A 24,813-nucleotide genomic window follows, 5' to 3' on the forward strand; every position below is an offset into this window, starting at 1 on the left:
TAGTAGGGTACACTGGATCTTTTCCAAAGGTAAGGAGAAGAACCGTGTATGACAACTCTTATGCCTCTTCCCAGCTCAGCTATCATAATTTGCACCCACTCCTTTAATAAGAAGAATGCAGCCCCAATTCAGAAATCTGCTCACCCTGAAAGCTGCTGGAGTTCCTCACATAGCTGAAGACATATCCACAGATTAAGTCATATTCATGTCTATGTGATGCTTTTGGTCCTGCAAGAGTGATCTAAAACCTATACTGAGACCATGAGGAGGCGAGTGGAGGAGGGAACTTTTCTATTCTGTGTGTGTGTGTGTGTGTGTGTGTGTGCGCGTGCGTGCGCGCGCGTGTGTGTCCATGTATGTGCATGTAGTGTGTGTGTGTGTGTTATATTCTAAAGTTGGGAGCTGGGGAAACTTAATTGCTACAATATCTTTCTCCTATAGTCTCAGAGGAGAGCTGATTTCCTGTGTGTGTTTGTAAGAAAAAAGAGACTTAGGAATCAGATATATCTGGGTCCTAAGGACTCCAGCTCAGCCACTGGAAATTGTCTTAGGAATTATTTTGTCCCAAATCATAATCTAGCACTTTTGAAGCATATTTTTTAGAGGTATAATTAGATGGTCTGAGACAACAACAACAACAAAAATAAAGGTAAAACAGAGCATGTGCAGATCTAGAATTATTTAGACTTTGGAATTAAATCTTTTGGGAGACAGACCTGTCTACTACCTTTTTCAAAACTTAGAATAACATCATGCACAAAATTGGTACTGAAAAAAATATTTTGCTGAAAAAATTAAATAATCTTGGTCTAAAAAATTGAGCTTTAGATGAGATCTTGTAGTTAGTGTTCTTGATAAATTCACTCATTAATGTTAACATTTTTATATAAATTTCTTTGGATTATCTAAACATTAGCATCCCTTTGTGAATTAAAAACATTTTGTTCTCCCTTTCCTGTATTTTTTGGCATTTTTTTTCTTGCCTTCTTAACTAGCTACAACACCCTTCTTGTGCAATGTTTAACAGGAAGAGTGATCAGGGATATCTTTGCTTCATTACTGATGATTGGGCGTAGTGAAGCCCTACTAGGGCTTTCTGTATCCCTTTAGGATACAGAAACCAATTCTAAACAATCAGGTGAAAACACGGATTTATGTTACAATGCAAAAGCACAGCAGTGCAACTGATAAACTATTGAACTCTACATCTGAAACTAATGATGTACTATAACTGGCTAATTGAATTTTTTTAAAAAGCACAGCAGTGCAATTGTAACAGTTACTATGAAATAAAAAGTGGTCACTTGCTTGAAATAAATCTTACCTGGCTAACTGCTTATAGTAACATATAATAATTTATAATAATATGCCTGTGCTTGCTGGTAGATAAAATTTATTGGACTTTCAATGTACTGCCCCCCCCCCCCCCCCCCCCCCCACACTTACCTTGAAATAAACATTTGGGATGTTCAGGAAAGTGTAATTCATTGCTGGGAAGATAATTCTGGACTAACATCAATTAACTCACCAACATGTATGATATCTGCTCTAGATTTTTTTTCAGTTGTAAAAATGCATTTATGATTTTATTTTGGGAAATTATTTTTTAAAGATACATATTTCTCAGAACACTGTTTTTTTTAAAGAATTTATTTATTTATTTATTTGACAGACGGAGATCACAAGTAGGCAGAGAGGCAGGCATAGAGAGAGGAGGAAACAGGCTCCCTGCAGAGCAGAGAGCTCAATTCGGGGCTCCATCCCAGGACCCTGGGATCATGACCTGAGCTAAAGGCAGAGGTTTTAACCCACTGAGTCACCCAGGTGCCCCATCTCAGAACAGTGTTTTTAAAACTATGTTTAGCTGACTTTTATTCATTTTTTAACTGTTGAAGTTCAGAAAAACATTTCTATTTTTTTTTAATTTTTATAACATATAATGTATTATTATCCCCAGGAGTACAGGTCTGTGAATCGTCAGGCTTATATAGTTCACAGCACTCCCCATATTTGCTATAGATTTCTTTATTAAGATTTTATTTATTCATTTGACACTCAGAGATCACAAGTAGGCAAAGAAGCAGGCATAGAGAGAGGAGGAAACAGGCTCCCCCGCGGAGCAGAGAGCTCAATGCGGGGCTCGATCCCAGGACCCTGGGATCATGACCTGAGCTGAAGGCAGAGGCTTTAACCCACTGAGCCACTCAGGCGCCCCTAGATTTTTTATAGGTACCTTTTTTTCCAGCTCTATTGAGATATAATTGGCATATAACATTGTGTAAGTTTAAGGTGTACAATGTGATGATTTGATACAGAATATTTGCCACAATATTGTTATTTAACATTCTTCACCTTACATAGTTAACATTCTATTATTATGGTGAGAACATTAGAACTCTACTCTCATAGCAACTTTCAAGTGTATAATACAATATTGTTAAGTGTAGTCACCATGCTATACATTAGACTCTCTAATACTTATATTCATTTTATAACTGTAAGTTTTGTATCCTTTGATCAACATCTCCCAATTTTTTTCCCTACCCTTATCCCCCTGGCATCCACCATTCTACTGTTTCAATGAGTTTGATGTTTTTACATTCCATATTTAAGTGAGATCATACAGTATGATCTGCCTGATTTACTTCATTCAGCATAATGCCCTCAAGGTCCATCCATTTGTCATAAATGCCAATATTTCCCTCTTTCATATGGGTGAATAATACTCTGTCCAATATAGATACCACATTTTCTTTATATAGTCATCCATCTATAGATACTTGTTTCCATGTCCTGGTGTGTTGTGTTAATGCTGCAATGAACATGGAAGTACAGATATTTCTTTGAGATAATAATTTTATCTTCAGATATATATTTGGAAGTGAGATTTCTGGATCATATGGCATTTATGTTTGTAATTTTTTGAGGTAACTTCATGCTGTTTTCCATGACTGAACCAATATGTATTCTCACCAATAGTGCACCAGAGTTCCCTTTTCTCCTCTCCAATGTTTGTTATCTACTGTTTTGTTTTATAACAACCATGCTAACAGATTTAAGGTGATTGCCTTGTAGTTTTGAACTACACTGTTGAGCACTGCACAGAGCTTAACAATGTCATTAGTTAAATGTAAATACTAAAATCTTTCATGCTTACCAGCAAAAGACAATTAGAAATATAATACAAAATGAACATGGCCAAGATTTGTAAGTTGTAAATTATTATGTAATTTTTAGCCCATCAAACTATCACCTGAGAATATGAACACATACACATAGACAGAGTATACAGTATAAAACCAAAAGAGATCAGGTATCTGTTATAATGTTCGTACTATGTTAGCATTCTTGTCCTTCAATAAGAGTCCCAGGACTACTCAGTAGGATAGAATAACAATGCGTGGGTACAAAAAGATTATTTTTTTTCCTAAATTTATTGTTTAGATCATGCAAAATACTTGTTCATCTTTTGTCTCTGACTGAAACCAACCTCACTACCATCTTCTTTTGTAGGATGTCTTTACTGATATAAAAGTAACATGCTTTGCAATTGACCATCATGCATGAAGCCAACATCTCCTGCCTGACACCAAGATACTTCATTCTTGATGGGATTCCTGAACTAGAAGAGTTACACATCTGGATCTCCCTGCCCTTCTGTCTCATAAACATCATCGCTGTCCTGGGGAACTGTGGGCTCATCTACCTCATCAGCTATGATGAGGCCCTGCATCAGCCTATGTACTACTTTCTAGATTTGTGGTCTCTTACAGATATTAGTGGGTTCACTTCATTTGTCCCTAATATATTATGTATCTTTTGCTTCAATCTTAAAGAGATTGACTTTAATGCCTGCCTCATGAAGAAGTTTTTCATCCACATGTTGACAGGTATGGAGTCTGGTGTGCTCATGCTTATGGCCCTGGATCACTATGTGTCCATTTGCTACCCTCTTTGCTATTCTAGCATCCTCACCAACACAGTAATTATCAAGTTTGGGTTTGCTGCCTTCAGTCAAAGTGTGTTGCTCATGATCCCATTCACTTTCCTGGTCAAGTACCTTCCCTACTGCAGGAGCAACCTCTTCCACCCCACCTACTGTGACCTACGTCTGTGGCCAAACTGCCCTGTGACAACATCAAGATTAATGCCATCTATGGTCTCAAAGCTTCCATATTGATTGGAGGATTTGATATGTTTTGTATTTTTCATGTCTTCACACCATGATTATCGGTCCTACAGTGAGTCTGTCATCTTCAGATGCTCACCGCAAATCCTTCAGCACCTGTACATCTCTCATATGTAATATTGTCATTACCTAGTCCCAACCTTCTTCGACTTTACTCATCATTTTGGGAACACACCATACCTCACCATGTTCACATTTTATAGCCAATCTTTACCTGTTAATGCCTCCTACCCTGAATCCAATTGTCTACAGAGTAAAGACCAAGCAGATTTGTGAAGGAGTGATCAAATTGTTTTTAGCAAGAAAGATATTTTGAGTGTGAGCTAAGTTTAGAGTATATGATTCTGCATGTAGCATAAAGGTAGAGAAAACTTATAGGGGAAAAGAATAGATGCAAAATTCATAACCATGAACATCAGGAAAAAATACCTGTCAATATTCTGTTATAATATTTATGAAACAATCACAAAAGAAATTTTAACCTGAGACCTCTAATTTGATAGAAAAAAAAAATAGACAGGAAACAATTGTGTTTTCCACACAGTTTAATTTTGGACAGACCTGGTAGAATGAATTCATAGAACAGGAGTCTAGAATTTGAAGTGAACTCTTAATGATTAATGCTCTTTCATCTAGGGCACTCTGAGGGAGTATATAAAAAAGAGCAAAGCAGGTCAAATAGCTGAAAGACTCCTGAAGATTGGGGAAGACACCTATGTAAACTGTCTCAAGTGTTGTAGGGAAGTCAGAAACCCTTCCCCAGAAGGTTTGTGCTGAATTCCATGAGTTCTGTCATCTTTTTTATTCCATATTTATTTGAAACTTGGGAAAAAATAATTCTCCTTGTCTGCTCATTTCTTCCTGAGTAATTATTTGGATTCTTATCCATGTAGTCATGTACATACAAATTAACCTGGAATAGACATGATCACTGACGTTCATTATAATCTGAGAAACATCCCTTAGAGTTGATATCAAGCAGAATTTTGAGAAACACAGTGGACACATTTGATGGGTATTTGAGTAAAGGTTTTATGAGTAGAGGAAAGGAGACTTAAAGAAAATCTATGTAATTTTCCAATCAAGATGTCTGGGCTTTACTGCTTTACTTGACTTTAATACAGGGGTAGTTAAGTGACCAGGGACAGTGAAGAAAGGAGTACTTTATTTAGAGTTCTGGAAATAACAGAGGAAAAAAAAGATAACAGTGAAAAAATTAACAGAGTAGAATGATAAATGTGGTATTCAGAAATAGGAAGACTGAATGAAAAGTGAAAAATAATAAGAGCATATCACAAGAGGTAATTGGAGTAATAGAATATGACCAGGAATGGATACAAGTAGATAGTTAGGTGGAAATCTTAATTATATTAAGATTATATTCTTATTACCTGCTAATATGATAACTATATTTCAGTATTACGTATATAGTGAAATCATTATAAATGTACAAATCACATCATATATTTTTTTGCAATATAATTACACATTAAGAATAAAAGAATAAAAAATCTGTTTTTTAATGCCTCTATATGATGATGTAAATTACCTCTATATGATGTAAATTATGAACTTATAATCAGCAAAATTTCTATGTCCTTGAATCATGTTTTTGGATTTTGTAAATTTTACTTAATTAAGAAATTTTCTTTTAAAAAATTTTTTTTTTAATTTTTTATTTTTTATAAACATATATTTTGATCCCCAGGGGTACAGGTCTGTGAATCACCAGGTTTACACACTTCACAGAACTCACCAAAGCACATACCCTCCCCAATGTCCATAATCCCACCCCCTTCTCCCAAACCCCCTCCCCCCAGCAACCCTCAGTTTGTTTTGTGAGATTAAGAGTCACTTATGGTTTGTCTCCCTCCCAATCCCATCTTGTTTCATTGATTCTTCTCCTACCCACTTAAACCCCCATGTTGCATCACCACTTCCTCATATCAGGGAGATCATATGGTAGTTGTCTTTCTTTGCTTGACTTATTTCGCTAAGCATGATACGCTCTAGTTCCAACCATGTTGTCGCAAATGGCAAGATTTCATTTCTTTTGATGGCTGCATAGTATTCCATTGTGTATATATACCACATCTTCTTGATCCATTCATCTGTTGATGGACATCTAGGTTCTTTCCATAGATTGTCTATTGTGGACATTGCTGCTATAAACATTCGGGTGCATGTGCCCCTTTGGATCACTACGTTTGTATCTTTAGGGTAAATACCCAATAGTGCAATTGCTGGGTCATAGGGAAGTTCTATTTTCAACATTTTGAGGAACCTCCAAGCTTTTTCCAGAGTGGCTGCACCAGCTTGCATTCCCACCAACAGTGTAGGAGGGTTCCCCTTTCTCCGCATCCTCGCCAGCATCTGTCATTTGCTGACTTGTTGATTTTAGCCATTCTGACTGGTGTGAGGTGATATTTCATTGTGGTTTTGATTTGTATTTCCCTGATGCCGAGTGATATGGAGCACTTTTTCATGTGTCTGTTGGCCATCTGGATGTCTTCTTTGCAGAAATGTCTGTTCATGTCCTCTGCCCATTTCTTGATTGGATTATTTGTTCTTTGGGTGTTGAGTTTGCTAAGTTCTTTATAGATTCTGGACACTAGTCCTTTATCTGATATGTAGTTTGCAAATATCTTCTCCTATTCTGTCAGTTGTCTTTATATTTGTTAACTGTTTCCTTTGCTGTGCAAAAGCTTTTGATCTTGATGAAATCCCAATAGTTCATTTTTGCCCTTGCTTCCCTTGCCTTTGGCATTGTTCCTAGGAAGGTGTTGCTGTGGCTGAGGTCGAAGAGGTTGCTGCCTGTGTTCTCCTCAACGATTTTGATGGATTCCTATCGCACATTGAGGTCCTTCATCCATTTTGAGTCTATTTTTGTGTGTGGTGTAAGGAATTGGTCCAATTTCATTTTTCTGCATGTGGCTGTCCAATTTTCCCAACACCATTATTGAAGAGGCTGTCTTTTTTCCATTGGACATTCTTTCCTGCTTAGTCGAAGATTAGTTGGCCATATAGTTGAGGGTCTATTTCTGGGCTCTCTATTCTGTTCCATTGATCTATGTGTCTGTTTTAGTGTCAGTACCATGCTGTCTTGATGATGACAGCTTTGTAATAGAGCTTGAAGTCCGGAATTGTGATGCCACCAACGTTGGCTTTCTTTTTCAATATTTCTTTGGCTATTCGAGGTCTTTTCTGGTTCCATATAAATTTTAGAATTATTTATTCCATTTCTTTGAAAAAGATGGATGGTACTTTGATAGGAATTGCATTAAATGTGTAGATTTCTTTAGGTAGCATAGACATTTTCACAATATTTATTCTTCCAATCCAGGAGCATGGAACATTTTTCCATTTCTTTGTGTCTTCCTCAATTTCTTTCATGAGTACTTTATAGTTTTCTGAGTATAGATTCTGTGCCTCTTTGGTTAGGTTTATTCCTAGGTATCTTATGGTTTTGGGTGCAATTGTAAATGGGATGGACTCCTTAATTTCTCTTTCTTCTGTCTTGCTGTTGGTGTAGAGAAATGCAACTGATTTCTGTGCATTTATTTTATATCCTGACACTTTACTGAATTCCTGTATAAGTTCTAGCAGTTTTGGAGTGGAGTCTTTTGGGTTTTCCACATATAGTATCATATCATCTGCGAAGAGTGATAATTTGACTTCTTCTTTTCCAATTTGGATGCCTTTAATTTCCTTTTGTTGTCTGATTGCTGAGGCTAGGACCTCTAGTACTATGTTGAATAGCACTGGTGATAATGGACATCGCTGCCGTGTTCCTGACCTTAGCAGAAAACCTTTCAGTTTTTCTCCATTGACAATGATATTTGCGGTGGGTTTTTCATAGATCGCTTTGATGATATTGAGGTATGTGCCCTCTATCCCTACACTTTGAAGAGTTTTGATCAGGAAGGGATGCTGTACTTTGTCAAATGCTTTTTCAGCATCTATTGAGAGTATCATATGGTTCTTGTTCTTTCTTTTATTGATGTGATGTATCACATTGACTGATTTGTGGATGTTGAACCAACCTTGCAGCCTTGGAATAAATCCCACTTGGTCGTGGTGAATAATCCTTTTAATGTACTGTTGAATCCTATTGGCTAGTATTTTGTTGAGTATTTTTGCATCTGTGTTCATCAAGGATATTGGTCTATAGCTCTCTTTTTTGATGGGATCCTTGTCTGGTTTTGGGATCAAGGTGATGCTGGCCTCATAAAATGAGTTTGGAAGTTTTCCTTCCATTTCTATTTTTTGGAACAGTTCAGGAGAGTAGGAATTAGTTCTTCTTTAAATGTTTGGTAGAATTCCCCCCGGGAAGCCGTCTGGCCCTGGGCTTTTGTTTGTTTGGAGATTTTTAATGACTGTTTCAATCTCCTTACTGGTTATGGGTCTGTTCAGGCTTTCTATTTCTTCCTGGTTCAGTTGTGGTAGTTTATATGTTTCTAGGAATGCATCCATTTCTTCCAGATTATCAAATTTATTGCCGTAGAGTTGCTCATAGTATGTTCTTATAATAGTTTGTATTTCTTTGGTGTTAGTTGTGATCTCTCCTCTTTCATTCATGATTTTATTTATTTGGGTCCTTTCTCTTTTCTTTTTGATAAGTCAGGCCAGGGGTTTATCAATTTTATTAATTCTTTCAAAGAACCAGCTCCTACTTTCGTTGATTTGTTCTATTGTTTTTTTGGTTTCTATTTCATTGATTTCTGCTCTGATCTTTATGATTTCTCTTCTCCTGCTGGGCTTAGGGTTTCTTTCCTGTTCTTTCTCCAGCTCCTTTAGGTGTAGGGTTAGGTTGTGTACCTGAGACCTTTCTTGATTCTTGAGAAAGGCTTGTACCGCTATATATTTTCCTCTCAGGACTGCCTTTGTTGTGCCCACAGATTTTGAACCGTTGTATTTTCATTATCATTTGTTTCCATGATTTTTTTCAATTCTTCTTTAATTTCCTCTTTGACCCATTCATTCCATAGGAGGATGCTGTTTAGTCTCCATGTATTTGGGTTCTTTCCAAACTTCCTTTTGTAGTTGAGTTCTAGCTTTAGAGCATTGTGGTTTGAAAATATGCATAGAATGATCCCAATCTTTTGATACCGGTTGAGTCCAGATTTAGGACCGAGGATGTGATCTATTCTGGAGAATGTTCCATGTGCAGTAGAGAAGAATGTGTATTCTGTTGCTTTGGGATGAAATGTTCTGAATATATCTGTGATGTCCATCTGGTCCTTTGTGTCATGTAAGGCCTTTATTTCCTTGCTGATCTTTTGCTTGGATGATCTGTCCATTTCAGTGAGGGGAGTGTTAAAGTCCCCTACTAGTATTGTATTATTGTTGATGTGTTTCTTTGTTTTTGTTATTAATTGGTTTATATAGTTGGCTGCTCCCACTTTGGGGGCATAGATATTTAAAATTGTTAAATCTTCTTGTTGGACAGACCTTTTGAGTATGATATAGTGTCCTTCCTCATCTCTTATTATAGTCTTTGGCTTAAAATCTAATTGATCTGATATAAGGATTGCCACTCCTGCTTTCTTCTGATGTCCATTAGCATGGTAAATTCTTTTCCACCCCCTCACTTTAAATCTGGAGGTGTCTTCGGGCTTAAAATGAGTTTCTTGGAGGCAACATATAGATGGGTTTTGTTTTTTTATCCATTCTGATACCCTGTGTCTTTTGACAGGGGCATTTAGCCCATTCACATTCAGGGTAACTATTGAGAGATATGAATTTAGTGCCATTGTATTCCCTGTAAGGTGACTGTTATTGTATATGGTCTCTGTTCCTTTCTGATCTACCACTTGTAGGCTCTCTCTTTGCTTAGAGGACCCCTTTCAATATTTCCTGTAGAGCTGGTTTGGTGTTTGCAAATTATTTCAGTTTTTGTTTGTCCTGGAAGCTTTTAATCTCTCCGTCTATTTTCAATGATAGCCTAGCTGGATATAGTATTCTTGGCTGCATGTTTTTCTCGTTTAGTGCTCTGAAAATATCATGCCAGCTCTTTCTGGCCTGCCAGGTCTCTGTGGATAAGTCAGCTGCCAATCTAATATTTTTACCATTGTATGTTACAGACTTATTTTTCCGGGCTGCTTTCAGCATTTTCTCTTTGTCACTGAGACTTGTAAATTTTACTATTAGGTGACGGGTGTGGGCCTATTCTTATTGATTTTGAGGGGCGTTCTCTGAACCTCCTGAAATTTGAAGCTCATTCCCTTTGCCATAATGGGGAAATTCTCCCCAATAATTCTCTCCAGTATACCTTCTGCTTCCCTCTCTCTTTCTTCTTCTTCTGGAATCCCAAGGATTCTAATGTTGTTTCATCTTATGGTGTCACTTATCTCTTGAATTCTCCCCTCGTGGTCCAGTAGCTGTTTGTCCCTCTTTTGCTCAGCTTCTTTATTCTCTGTCATTTGGTCTTCTATATCACTAATTCTTTCTTCTGCCTCATTTATCCTAGCAGTGAGAGCCTCCATTTTTGATTGCACCTCATTAATAGCTTTTTTTATTTCAACGTGGTTAGATTTTAGTTCTTTTATTTCTCCAGAAAGGGCTTTTATATCTCTCAAGAGGGTTTCTCTAATATCTTCCATGCCTTTTTCGAGCCTGGCTAGAACCTTGAGAATTGTCATTCTGAAGTCTAGATCTGACATATTACCAATGTATGTATTGATTAGGTCCCTAGCCTTCGGTACTGCCTCTTGTTCTTTTTTTTGTGTTGAATTTTTCCGTCTTGTCATTTTGTCCAGATAAGAGTATATGAAGGAGCAAGTAAAATACTAAAAGGGTGGCAACAACCCCAGGAAAATATGCTTTAACCAAATTAGAAGAGATCCCAAATCGTGAGGGCGGAGAAAGGGGATAAAAAGAGGTTCAAAAAGGAAGAAAGAAAAAAAAAGGAAAAGAAAAGTATTAAAAAAAAGAAAACAAATAAGAAAATATAAAAAAGAAAAAATATATATATTAGATAAACTAGTTAAAAAACGTTAAAAAAGAAAAAGGTAAAAATTAAAAAAAAAATTGAACCAGAAGGCGAGAAAAAAAACAAAAAATGAAAAAGAAAAAAATTACTTTAACTGCAAGACTAAAAAAAATCACAGGGAAAAAGCCATGAGTTCCATGCTTTGCTTTCTCCTCCTCTGGAATTCTGCTGCTCTCCTTGGTATTGAAACCACACTCCTTGGTAGGTGAACTTGGTCTCAGCTGGATTTCTTTTGATCTTCTGGGGGAGGGGCCTGTTGTAGTGATTCTCAAGTGTCTTTGCCCCAGGCGGAATTGCACCGCCCTTATCAGGGGCCGGGCTGAGTAATCCGCTTGGGTTTGCTTTCAGGAGCTTTTGCTCCCTGAGCGCTTTCCGTAGAGTTCCAGAGGACGGGAATACAAATGGCGGCCTCCTGGTCTCCGGCCCGGAGGAGCCGAGAGCCCAGGGCCGCACTCCTCAGTGCGCCCTCAGAGAACAGCGCCCAGTTATTCCCGTCTGCCTGACCTCCGGCCGCGCTCCGAGCTCACCGAGCCTGCGACAGGTTCAAGGTAACACCGAGCTGTGAGCTTACTGTTGGCTCTGTCTCTGTAGCCGGCTTCCCCATTCCAATACCCGCAAGCTCTGTGACACTCAGACACCCCCGATCCTTCTGTGACCCTGCGGGACCTGAAGCCACGCTGACCCCACGTGGGCTTCGCCCCTGTTTAGCCTCTGGAGCGATGTCCCTCAGCGGAACAGACTTTTAAAAGTCCTGATTTTGTGGGCCATTGCTCCGCAGCTTGCCGGGAAACGGGCCCTCCCCCTGGGGTCTATCTTTCTGTCGCTTTGGATTCACTTCTCCGCCGGTCCTACCTTTCAGAAAGTGGTTGTTTTTCTGTTTCCAGAATTTCTGTTCTTCTCCTCTTCGATCTGCTGATGGATTATCAGGTGTTTGCAATCTTTAGATAAGCTATCTAGCTGATCTCCGGCTAGCTGAAGTAGTCTCAGCCTTCTATGTCTCTGCCATCTTGACTCCCCCCCCTCCTTTAAAAATTTTTTTAAAAGATTTTATTTATTTATTTGACACAGAGAGAGAGACAGCGAGAGATGAGGAATAGGAGTGGGAAAGGGAGAAGCAGACTCCATGCTGAGCAGGGAGCCTGATGCGGGGCTTGATCCCAGGACCCTGGGATCATGACCTGAGTTGAAGGCAGATGTTTTTAACTGACTGAGCCACCCAGATGCCCCAGTTAAGAAATTTTTTCTTTAAGCAATAAATACTAGCAATAAAATACTAGCAAAAAGATCACAAAATTGCTTTTCCTAAACTTCCATTTAAATATACATATATATTTAAATATGTATATTTTAAAATATATATATTTATATATACTTTTTAATGTTTATAGTTATATATATAGTGTCAGGTATAATGATTCATATAGAGTAACACATTGAACTTCTAAGTCAGAGCTATGGAATAGCTATGATTATCCACATTTTATAGAAGAGGAATATGATACACAGACAGCAAGATTGGATGAATCTGAAAACACTAAGACTAAAATGTAAATACAATCATGTTGATAGGACTATGCTATGGGGAGGAGGGTGCAGGGGGGCAACTCCAGCAATAGCAACAAATTAAAACCAGAAACATAAATTTAAAAATATGAAGAAATAAAATCTAATAAACAACACTTATTTAAGGCACTTCAGTAACAATTCCCAATTAATTTTATGTCATCTTCACCATTATAAACTCAAAAATGGGTTTCATGGAAATAACAACATAACTCTGAAAACTAAGACACAACTGAATGAGAACAAGCAGGTAGAATAATGGAGGGGTTTTTTTAGTTATAAGGTAGACTTGATAGAAGGAAATTCTATTTAGTATTCATAGGGAGAGAGAGAAAGAAGAGGACTAAAAATGAGGAGGAAAGGAAAAGACTCAAAAAAAAAGATGGTGGAAGACACTTCAGTTCACATTCTTTCTCCTGCCCTAGAGACCAAGTTGGGAGCAGAGCTCAATGGGCTTGGTGGAAAGGCCCAGCCCTCCCACATCAAACTCACACAATTTGATTAGCTCTAGAACCAAGGTATCAGGTATAAAATACTCATGATTAGATTATAATTTAGTTAAATCAAACTCCTTTTCAAAGTAGGAGATATTAATATTCCTATTAGTATTCCTCAAGTTCTCTCACAGTACCAATGAACAACAAATTTACTTTTCTTTAAAATGAATACCAGACATAGCTTGTATTTCAAAATAACTTAAAACTATTTTCAAAGCAGTTTTATAAAAAATGAACAAGACTGCACAAAATTAGCTTAATTATTTTGTGGCATGTATGAGCATACATGAGAACTTTGAATTTAATATATTTTTAAAGATTTTATTTATTTATTTGACAGATAGATCACAAGTAGGCAGAGAGGCAGGCAGAGAGAGGAAGGGAAGCAGACTCCCTGCCGAGCAGAGAACCTGGATGCATTACCTTTCTGTTTGGTTATTGCTTTTGCTTTCTTTCATACAAAAAAAAAAAAAATCATATATCTATGAAGTCAAGCGACTTCATAGAGTCATTTTTAGACTCCAGGGTTAAAAACAAGAGAGAACAAAAGTCCTAAACAGATGAATGACATAGCCTTTCCATTTTGGAATAACAATTTTTTCTGTGACACAGAAAGTTGAGGCAATTTTTTTTTTCAAAATAAAACTATTAACAAGAATGGCTAAGCAAATAGGAAATATATTAAAAATATTGGTAATAGATGTAAGTTAAATGTTGGCTTCATATCTTATACTTCTGATATATGTAATTAAATATAAAAATGAAATTCCTAAAAAATGGAAATAAAAAATTACTTTATTAAGAATGCTTAGCTCTGTTGATTCCTAAACTCAGTGTAAATGTTTATGAGCAAAAGTGATAGATTGTAGGACACCCTATTATCTTCCTTTTTAAAAAGTCCCCTAGAAGATCTGATGCAGTTTAGTATAACCAATTTGGGGATCAAGTTAAGAACCCTGCTCTACGTTTAACTAAAATTCATATCAATTCTTATTTCCCTAAATTTCAAATCTAAAAGGAGAAAATTTATACTGAGATCCATTTGTAATTTTGGAGTATATATAGTTGCATTTATTTAAATTATATCAAAATAATTTTCTGTGTATTCCATTTTTTTTTTTTTACAAAAACCATATTTTTATGTAATTTAAAGTCTTCCCAAGTAGTGAATTTGAGAGTCTCTGACAGTTGTCCCCACTTATCCACAGGGAAATATGTTTGAAGAGCCCCAGTGGATGCCTGAAACCATAGATAGTACCAAACTCTATATATACTATGTGTTTTTTTTCCCATACATGCATACTGATGATAAGGTTTAACTTATAAATTAAGCACAGTAAGACATTAACAACAATAATAATTATGGAGAACAATTATAACAATCTACAGTAATAAAAGTTATGTGAATCTGGTCTCTCTCTCAAAATGTCTTATTTTTACTATACTTACCCTTCTTGTGATTATATGAGATGATAAAATACACAGTGATACATTGTTTGGCTACTACTGATCTTCTGAGGGTCATCTGCCTCGATCACAGTTGACAAGTAGCTAAAATAACAGATAGCAAAACTACAGATAAGGGGGAGGTCTCTGGTACTCTTATCTAGAAATATCGCTAAAGCAAAAAGCTAAACAAAACAACATCAACACCACAGTTCATGCATTAAAATTTTATGAAAATGCTTAATATTAAAAAAAAAAAACTTCTGGAAATATTTACACCAGAATTTAAGCTCTAATTGCATTTAGTTGAGGCTTTAGGTGAGACGTGAGTGTATGGAGTAGTGTAACTTTGTTTTCTTCAGTATGTCATTTCCCATGGAAGGGTTGAAATATGGAAAGATTTTTTCCTCAATAAAAGAAAGGAAAGGGAAAGCAATTCAATTTCTGTCAATCATAAAATAAAATTTAAGGCCAAATGGTTTCTTGGAAAAATGTTTGCAAACTATGACAACAAATGGGCTTATATTTAGTATTGAAGGTGCCTAGAAAGCAATAAAATACAGACTAACACCTCCACTAAAAATGGAAAGGAGGATATGCACCTGGGGTGGCTCAGTATGTTGAGTGTCAAACTCTTAGTTTTGGCTCCAGGCGTGATCTTAGGATCAGGAGATCAAGCCGAGCTGGCTCCATGCTCAGCATGGAGTCTGCTTAGGATTCCCTCTCTCCTTCTCCTCCTCTTGCCCCTCCCTCCTGCTCATTCTCTCTCTGCATCTCTCTCTGTCACTCTTTCTCAAAGTAGTATAAGATAAAAACTCTAAGAAAAAAATGAATAAGGAGGTGAATGAATAATCAAAATATGAAGAAAACACCTGATAAAACCGTTTGAACCACTTGAAAAAAAACGCTTGAAAAAAAGTTCATAACCACTACAAATGAAGTTAATTTTAATTGAAGTTAAAATACCAAAGAGATGTATTCTTACCAGTCCAGTTGGGGAAAAGAGAATATATAATAACCAATACCCCCAATGCTGTATGGAAATGAAAAGCAACACAATTTTATGGAGATGATTTTTTCCAACACTTATAAATATAAATAAAATTATCCATGCCTTTGATCCCACAAACTTAACAGTTCTATTTCTTCTTTTCTTTTAAAAAAAAAGATTTTATTGGGACACCTGAGTGGCTCTGTTTGTTAAACCACTGCCTTTGTCTCAGGTCATGATCCCAGGGTCCTGGGATCGAGTCCCACATCAGGTTCCTTGCTCAGCGGGGAGCCTGCTTCTCTCTCTGCCTCTGCCTGACACTCTGCCTGCTTGTGCATGCTCACTCTCTCTCTGACAAATAAATAAAATATAAATGAAAAAGATTTTATTTATTTATTTGAAAGAGTGAGAGAGAGAGAAAAAACAAGAGTGGGGCAAGGGACAGAGAGAGAAGCAGACCCTCCACCCAGCAGAGAGCCTGATGTGGGGCTCAATTCCAGGACCCTGGGATCATGACCTCGGCTGAAGTCAGATACTACCAACTAAGCCACTTAGGACCCCCTTATATCTTATTCTTGTACGAGGGAAAAATCAGTAATGCAGAATGGATTACAATATCCATAGAAGAATTATTTTTGATAGAAAAAAATGAGGAAATAATTTAAATATTCAAGAGTAGTGAAGTACTTAATTAAATTTGGTATAACTATTGGGTGAAAGAAGTTTAGCTATTGAAAATTTTGATTTCAAGGTATACAGAATGACATAAGAAAATGTTAACAAAATAATATTGGGAAAAGAAAAAAAAAAGTATTTTTAAAACTCCATATACTCTGAAATTTATACAAAACCAGAATATTAAACAAAATAATTACGAAATGAGTAAATGAAGTACAGAAGATATTTTGAGAATGGTTATTTCTCTGTATTGGATTTACAAGCGATTTTTCAACTTTTTCATGTTTTTTTTTTTTTTTTTTTTTTTGCGGTTTTCAGATTTTCCACATTAAGGATATTATTTTCTTTTGTAATGAGAGAAAAAAAATTGACATGATGTTAATCTCCACCCAGGGTTGGTGGTCACTAGCCTTAATATTTGTTTTTGTTCTTTCCTTTTCTACTCAAAAGTTTCTAAACATAGATCTGCTACCACCAGGCTGAAAGTTTATTCTCTTTCCATGAGAATTCCTCTGAGACATATAATTCTGGAGACTCAGTCCGCCTGGGACATCCTGCTGGAGATTCTCCAGGGAAACTGAAAATCCTATGTAAGAAGATGCCATCCCCCAGATTTTGAAGAACTCCTAAGTATTCTCAGCCATGAATAGAATTGTGCTAAACACTGAGGTGAGTTTGGGGAGTTCTCAAAAATAGCTATTTTAAGGAAAGTAAGAATATTGATGGCTAAGAATACAATAGCCTAGAATATGCAGATGGTTTTAAAAAGGGCTATATTTGCAAGAGGCAATGACTTTGTTTTTCCCTTTCACTTCTGCAGAGGTAATGGGTCTCTATCTTCCTGGGTGGACTTAGTCTCATTTTCCAGTCACCCATTCATTTCAATGTGGTGTTCACATAAAAGATGGCAGACATCAGAGACTGTAATATTTACATTTTTTTGGTCTAGGACTATGAAATGATGGCTCCTTCATGTGGGGACATTTCTGGAGATGTCTGAGAGAACTCTCTCATAAGACAATCGCCTTAGGAACCAGAGACCGTGAACCTATGTAACTTGTATTCCTTTGTATCATCTTTCCATGATGACTTCTATGTACCCTGGGCAGAGGGAGGACACAACAATGGTTTCCAGATTATTTAGGTGACGGGAATCTATGTCTGGCATCTTCACAGCTATGTAATACGTGTTGTCACAATGCAGGTATCTCTGTAGTTCTACCAGGTGGTGGGAATGTTTGACATTGGCATTGCTGCATGTAAAGGTGCCCATCCAGACCTTAAGGGCCATTTTATTTTCCTCAGATGATTAAAAAAAATTTTTAACTGTTTGGTGACTTCAAGCTTTCTCAAACATCCCTGAATCTGTAAATTCCTTCAACCATCATTCAGTTCTTTCTGTTATGTTTACAAGAAATTGCAATCCAAAAATATAGTATTATCTTTTGTACTGATAACCTGTCCAGTTATTACAAAAGAAATACTATTTAAATTAAAACATTATAAACAATTAGTGATCTTAGAACTTCAAGGGCTTCTTAAATGCAAATCTTATATTGAAAATGGATAGGAAACTACTAAAGAAAAAGTGCAAAAGCAGAAGGGCAAATGGAAAAGATGCTATTTCTGATTGAATTCACCCCTTTAATAACATTTTTAATGAAATTCCATAAAACTTGCCAATATTTTAGAAGTATAAGTACTTTTTTCTTCTCAAAATATTCCTTTAAAATTTCATAGTGTAAAAAAGCATGATACTGATGTCAGATATTAAGTCCTTACTAATTCAAACATTCATTTATTCATATATATTTTATTGAGCATCTACAATGTATCATCTTAAGCAAGTTATATGAATATTACTGGCAAATTTTACATTCATTTATAGTTTTCTTCATTATCTTCAAGGCAGAACAAAATTCCTACTAATAAGGATGAGTCAGATCAAGGTGATCCTCTAAATATACAAACATGATTTTAGTGATAACTCATGAAGAATCCAAGAGGAGAAATAGAAGTGGCTTTTTGGGAGGAAGAGATAATTACAGCTCAGTTCACTACTTTTTATCAGAATGTGATAGAATAGAAGAGGTGTGCTGAGGAGAGGTTTAGAAAGTGAGGATAGTTATTTAGACAATCCAAATGGACAAGAGACATCAAATAGTACTGTTTAATTATTTTAGATACAATAGTTTTTAGTACAATAGTTCAAAGACTCTCTTGCTAGAGTGGGAGGAAAAATACTGTCTTATCAATGCAAGGTTAATGACATTTGTGGGTATTATTATCCAAACCACTCTCTCTTGTCTGGTTTCTAACCCCACTTTTCCCCTATGTAGAAAGCAATTGCTAACAAAGGATGTAAAATGCAGAATTCCTATGAGCCACTATGTCGGGGGGAAACAGCTCCAGCCTGACCCCAGGATTCTTTATCTTGAATGGTGTCCCTGGCCTGGAAGCTGCACACACCTGGATCGCCCTGCCCTTCTGCTTCATGTACATCATCGCTGTCCTGGGGAACTGTGGGCTCATCTACCTCATCAGCCATAAGGACGCCCTGCACCGGCCCATGTACTACTTCCTGGCCCTGCTCTCCTTCACGGACGTCACCCTGTGCACCACCACTGTACCCAACATGCTGTGCATATTCTGGTTCAACCTCAAGGAGATTGACTTCAACGCCTGCCTGGCTCAGATGTTTTTTGTCCACACGCTGACTGGGATGGAGTCTGGGGTGCTCATGCTCATGGCCCTGGACCGCTATGTCGCCATCTGCTACCCCTTACGTTATTCCACCATCCTCACCAACCCTGTCATCGCCAAGGCTGGTCTTGCCACCTTCCTGAGGGGTGTGCTGCTCATCCTCCCATTCACTTTCCTCACCAAGCGTCTGCCCTACTGCCGGGGAAACTTCATTCCCCACACCTACTGTGACCACATGTCCGTGGCCAAGGTGTCCTGTGGCAACTTCAAGGTCAACGCTATCTATGGTCTCTTGGCAGCCCTCTTGATTGGGGGCTTTGATATGTTTTGTATTTCTGTGTCTTACACTATGATCTTGCGAGCAGTGGTGAGTTTGTCCTCTGCGGATGCTCGCCAGAAAGCCTTCGGCACCTGTACATCCCACATATGTGCTATTGTCATCACCTATGTTCCAGCCCTGTTCACCATTTTTACTCATCGTTTTGGGGGACAGAACATTCCCCACCACATCCATATTCTGATTGCTAATCTCTATTTGATGTTGCCTCCTACTCTGAACCCCATTGTTTATGGAGTCAAGACCAAGCAGATCCGGGAAGGAGTCATCAAGTTATTTTTTAAAGAGAAAGATATCTTAGTTATGAAATAAATTCACGAGTTAATATCCAAAATCAAGGAAAGACAAGAAATGTTTCAGAGGAGATTCTTGAGCATAACTTTAACATCAGTGGGTTCATTGCGGAAAACAATATGCATTGAATATCTACTATAATAACTGAATTCTTTTTCATAAAACTCATCAATGATAAAAATTGATTAAATAAAAAAAGAATGTCTCCTAAACTTGAGGATTTTTTTTTTTCTTGAAAGGAATTTCACATCAATGTATGTCAAAGCTGTTTGGAAGTCATTGCATTGCTTAGATTCCTAATGTGCTTTTCCCATGAAACAAATTGCAAATGGGATGGGATTGCACATGAGAAAAAAAAAAATTCCTGATCCCATATTTGGTATTCACCCATTTGTGGCAGGAAACCCATTATAAAAAGAAGTGTCAGCATTTATTTCTTAAGACCCTTCACTCATGTTTTAGTGACTTCATTAACCCTCTATTCCTTTTGCTGCATAATTTAGTATAACTTGTTTCAGTTGTGTAAATTATCTCATATCTATCTAAGCTATGTTGAATTTTCAGTATCAAAGAGAATGATTTTCATGTATTTCTATCAATACTACCTAAATAAAAGATGGAAAGATAGCAAGGGAATAAACCACAAAATCTTAAATCAATTTCCTGAAGATAATTTTAGGAGGTTTTTGAAGTAGACAGAGAATAAGTCTTATAGATGGTTGTAAAGTGGTAGTAAAAAAAAAAAAAAAAAAAAAAAAAAAAAACAGAATTCACCAGAAAAATTGATAGACATTTAGGCTTGGGTGACTTCATAGACTCTTTTTCCAACCTTAGTCACCACAGCTGAAAATATTCTATAATTTTTAAAAGATTTATTTATTTATTTGACAGAGAAAGAGAGAGCACAAGAAGGGGAAGCAGCAGGCAAAGAGAGAGGGAGAAGCAGAATCCCCACTGAGCAGGGAGTCCGGTGCGCAGCTTGATCCCAGGACCCTGGGATCGTGACCTGAGCTGAAGGCAGATGCTTAACCAACTGAACCACTAGGATGCCCTAAAAATCTTCTATAATTTGACTCCAAAGTGAAGTTGATTGCCAAAAAAAGTTTACATAATGATCAAGCCAGTTACAAACATTGGCCCTGTCTCCTCTAACCAGGCCCTGTTCCCACACAGCAAAACATGGAGAACTGAGAACCTGTATTCACGTCACCTTAGGGACACTGAACAAGCCTGAATATACTTTGTATATTGATTTCCATTCCCTGCACACTAAGGAAATCTAGCTCTGGATGAAAACTTTTTGAGTTTTATAATTTTATTGCCAATTCAAACCTTATACCACAACTGGTAGATGTGAAATACATATTTATTAACATTTAAGTACATCATTGAAAGTAATTAGAAAAGTATGTCATTCTTCCACTGGAATTTTGAAGACAGCACTATGTAATATGGAGTTTTCTGAAGTTACATTGCACTAAAAATGTTAATTTGTTATTACATGATATTAGGTTGATATTTTGAGGATCTCTAGCCAGTGTAAGAGTTTGAATATAAACAAGAATGAATAATTCCCCCAACACTCCATACACATGGAAATGCTGAATTAAATATACTTACAAAATTATAGAGAGTAAAACTAAAGTCAAATAAATTAATTAATAAAGATTTCAAAAATGAATAAGAAAATCACAGAGGCAATTAGGAATTACTCAAATGACTTTAGTGTTGGGACTCTATTGCCTGTGTGGTAGGCTAGACAAAGTGGGAAGTCTAGAATCTGGGATGACAACATAATCTTTGATGGGAACTAAAATATCTATGTCTGCCAGCCCAAAGGAAAAAAAAAAGTGTATTGCTACGAAATCTATCTACTACCACTATGAAAATCTGAGACAACACGAGTGCAACACATATCACTATAGATGAATCCAAAAAAGATAAAAACATACAAAGACATTTTCTGTCTGTATAGGGAAAAACTATTTTTCCCTATACATTCATTCTGTCTCATTTAACTGCTTACCCCCACATTGAGAAAGATATATACCCATCTTCAACATAATGAGAAAAATTGCATATATAGAAAACAATCAGACAGGAAGTAGGTATTAAAAGGGAGGGATAAATATATATATATTAATACATTTATTCCACAAATCTTTACTAATAATTACTGTAGGTGAGGTTATGGGTGGGATGGACCTTGATTTCAGTAACTTATCGGAATTGTATATTGTACACTAGCAGCATGGTAAGAGAAGAATGCTCCCTCAGAAGGAGAGAGACAGTGATCAAACTTGGCTAAAAAGTATAGGTGTTGGAATTTGTATATTATTCTCTTCTCTGTGTCTGCATATGAAAAAGGTGGGAGAGAAAGGAAAAAAGATATTTATAATCGGTGTTTATTGAAAAACACTGAGAATAGACAAATCCAACTCTGGTTGGTGGCAAATGAAGAAGCAACACCGTCACAGAAAATAATTTTTTTGTGTCTATAGTAATATCCTAGTAAGCAAGAAGGAAATGACAAGTATCACAGTTGTCTAAATTATACACTGTTAGATTAAAAAGACTAAAAAATGTTTCAAAAGTGGTGGTGATTTCATATAATCTATGAAAAGGAGAAAAATTTCATATAATCTATGAAAAAGGAGAAAAATATCATAAGGACAGAAATGCCTTAGGTGGACAGATTAGAGAATGAGATACGGTAGCAGAATGGAACCAAACAATGATAAATGAGTAAAAGAAAGCTTAATTGGGAAGGTAAAAACATGAAGAAAATTAAAATCTATGGTGAAAGAGTAAGGAAAATGTTAAAATTTTCAATCAGTAATTATTATAAATTAGTAATTACCATATATTAGAAGGATGCCTGAAGAGGAAACATAAATAACTGTGGTGTAAAGAATGCAGAGCTCAGAATACTAGAACAAAAAATATGCAATTCCATAAAGAAAATAACCGGTATAAAATTAATATTGATGTATGTATGCAAGTTTAAATTGTCTATCACATACAATGGGAAAGAAAGCACTCCAAGAAACTCGTTACAATAGACAGTTAAATATCTGAACTACAATAATGATAGAGAAAACAAATACAGTTCACATGTAAACAGGAAATATCAGGTTACATGTAAAGGAAATAAGAGATAAGAGAAAGTTTTTTACATTTTATTTTATTTTACTTTTTCTCAGTGTTCCAAAATTCATTGTTTATGCACCACACCCAGTGCTCCATGCAATACGTGCCCTCCTTAATACTCACCACCAGGCTCACCCAAACCCCCACTCCCTTCTCTCAGTTTGTTTCTCTGAGTCCACAGTGTCTCATGGTTTGTTTTCCCCTCAGATTTCCCCCAACTCACCTCTCCTCTCCTTATTCCAAGTTTCCTCCATGTTATTCCTTATGCTCCACAAATAAGTGAAACCATATGATAATTGACTCTCTCTACTTGACTTATTTCACTCAGCATAATCTCTTCCAGTCCCATCCATGTTGAATCAAAAGTTGGGTACTCATCCTTTCTGATGGAGGCATAATACTCCATTGTATATATGGACCATATCTTCTTTATCCATTCATCTCTTGAAGACCATCTTTGCTCTTTCCACAGTTTGGCGACCATGGCCATTGCTGCTATGAACATTGGGTAAAGATACAGATACTACGTCTGTATCTTTAGGGTAGATACCCAGTAGTGCAATTGAAAGGTCATAGGGATGCTCTGTATTTAATTTCTTAAGGAATCTCCACACTGTTTTCCAAAGCGGCTGTACCATCTTGCATTCCTATCAACAGTGTAAGAGGGTTCCCCTTTCTACACATCCTCTCTAACACTTGTTGTTTCCTTTCTTGTTAATTTTGGCCATTCTAACTGGTATAAGGTGGAATCTCAATGTGGTTTTGATTTGAATTTCCCTGATGGCTAATGATGATGAACATTTTTGCATGTGTCTCTTAGCCATTTGCATGTCTTCTTTGGAGAAGTGTCTGTTTGTGCCTTCTGCCCATTTTTGAGATAAGAGAAAATTATGGTAAAAGAGAAACAAAAGAAGAAGAAAGGAGAGGAGAAGGGAAAAAAGGGAAGGAAAAGAGAGGAAACAGATGAAATAAATAAATGTCTACTTATATGCTGCAATTTTCAGGAGATTGAGATGAATTGTTTAGAATTTTTTTATAAGACCATGATTATATTTAAAATTACCCATATTGTATAAAGCATTTGTTTGATCAATGTCTTTCCTAAATAAAATGCCAATTTATGAATACAGAATACATAATAATTTATTACACTCTTGAAGAACATTTTTGTTTGACTCCTATAAATAACAGTACACTGAACATTCTTTTATATGTCTTTGGGAGCAAATATTTGTACATTCTTTTGGTTTACTATGCAGGAGTGGGATTTCTGGATCATACAGTAGTTTTAGGTTCACTCTTGGTGTACAGTATAAACTATATTCCAAGGTGGTTGTACCAAATTGAACTCCCACCAAGACTATAAACTATTCACTCTACATTTTAATTTGCATTTTCCTGATGACAAAGAAGATGGGATATATTTTTATAAGCTCTCCACTATTTAGATGACTTGAGGGGGGTGGCAGTTAAGACTTTTGCTCTTTTCTCTTAAAATTTTTGTTTCATTATTGAAGTATAAAATTCCTTTATATATTTGGAATAAGGCTTGTCAGTTACATATATTGCCATATATTTTCTTCTAACCTGTTCCATTTTTATTACCTTAAATTTTTTATGAGAAAAAATTTATCTTATTGTACTCCAATTTTTATTTATTTTTATTTTTTAAGTTTTTATTTAAAATCCAGTTAGTTAACATACAGTGTGATATTCGTTTCCTTTTTATTATTATGATTTTTTTATTGTGTTCACTTAACCAATATATAGTAAGTGTATTGTTAGTCTTTGATGTTCAATGATTCATTGGTTGCATATAACACACAGTGCTCAGGTGGGCCATTTAGTGATTCAGCACTTCCATCAGCTTGTTCTCAATAGTTTTTTTTTTTTTTTAAAGATTTTATTTATTTATTTGACAGAGAGAGAGATCACAAATAGGAAGATAGAAAGGCAGAGAGAGTGGGGGAAGCA

General features: G+C 36.3%; 1 protein-coding gene and 1 pseudogene across 1 annotated transcript; both read left to right on the forward strand.

Annotated features, from left to right (window-relative positions):
• Positions 1-3,517: 3,517 nt before the first annotated feature.
• Positions 3,518-4,958, forward strand: LOC101687992 (annotated as a pseudogene).
• Positions 4,959-18,698: 13,740 nt separating this feature from the next.
• On the forward strand, positions 18,699-19,890 carry LOC123391537 (olfactory receptor 52N2-like). The gene has a single exon (XM_045078262.1). The coding sequence runs from the start codon at positions 18,745-18,747 to the stop codon at positions 19,705-19,707; it is 963 nt and encodes a 320-aa protein (XP_044934197.1). The 5' UTR covers positions 18,699-18,744; the 3' UTR covers positions 19,708-19,890.
• Positions 19,891-24,813: the final 4,923 nt, after the last annotated feature.

The sequence above is a fragment of the Mustela putorius genome, unplaced genomic scaffold, assembly GCF_011764305.1.
Source record: "Mustela putorius furo isolate JIRA1106 unplaced genomic scaffold, ASM1176430v1.1 tig00000238_pilon_pilon_pilon, whole genome shotgun sequence".
Lineage (NCBI taxonomy): Eukaryota > Metazoa > Chordata > Mammalia > Carnivora > Mustelidae > Mustela > Mustela putorius.

What these genes read in the sequence shown, in the direction of transcription:
- LOC123391537 (XM_045078262.1), top strand. Translation starts at nt 18,745, where the DNA reads ATGTCGGGGGGAAACAGCTCCAGCCTGACCCCAGGATTCTTTATCTTG.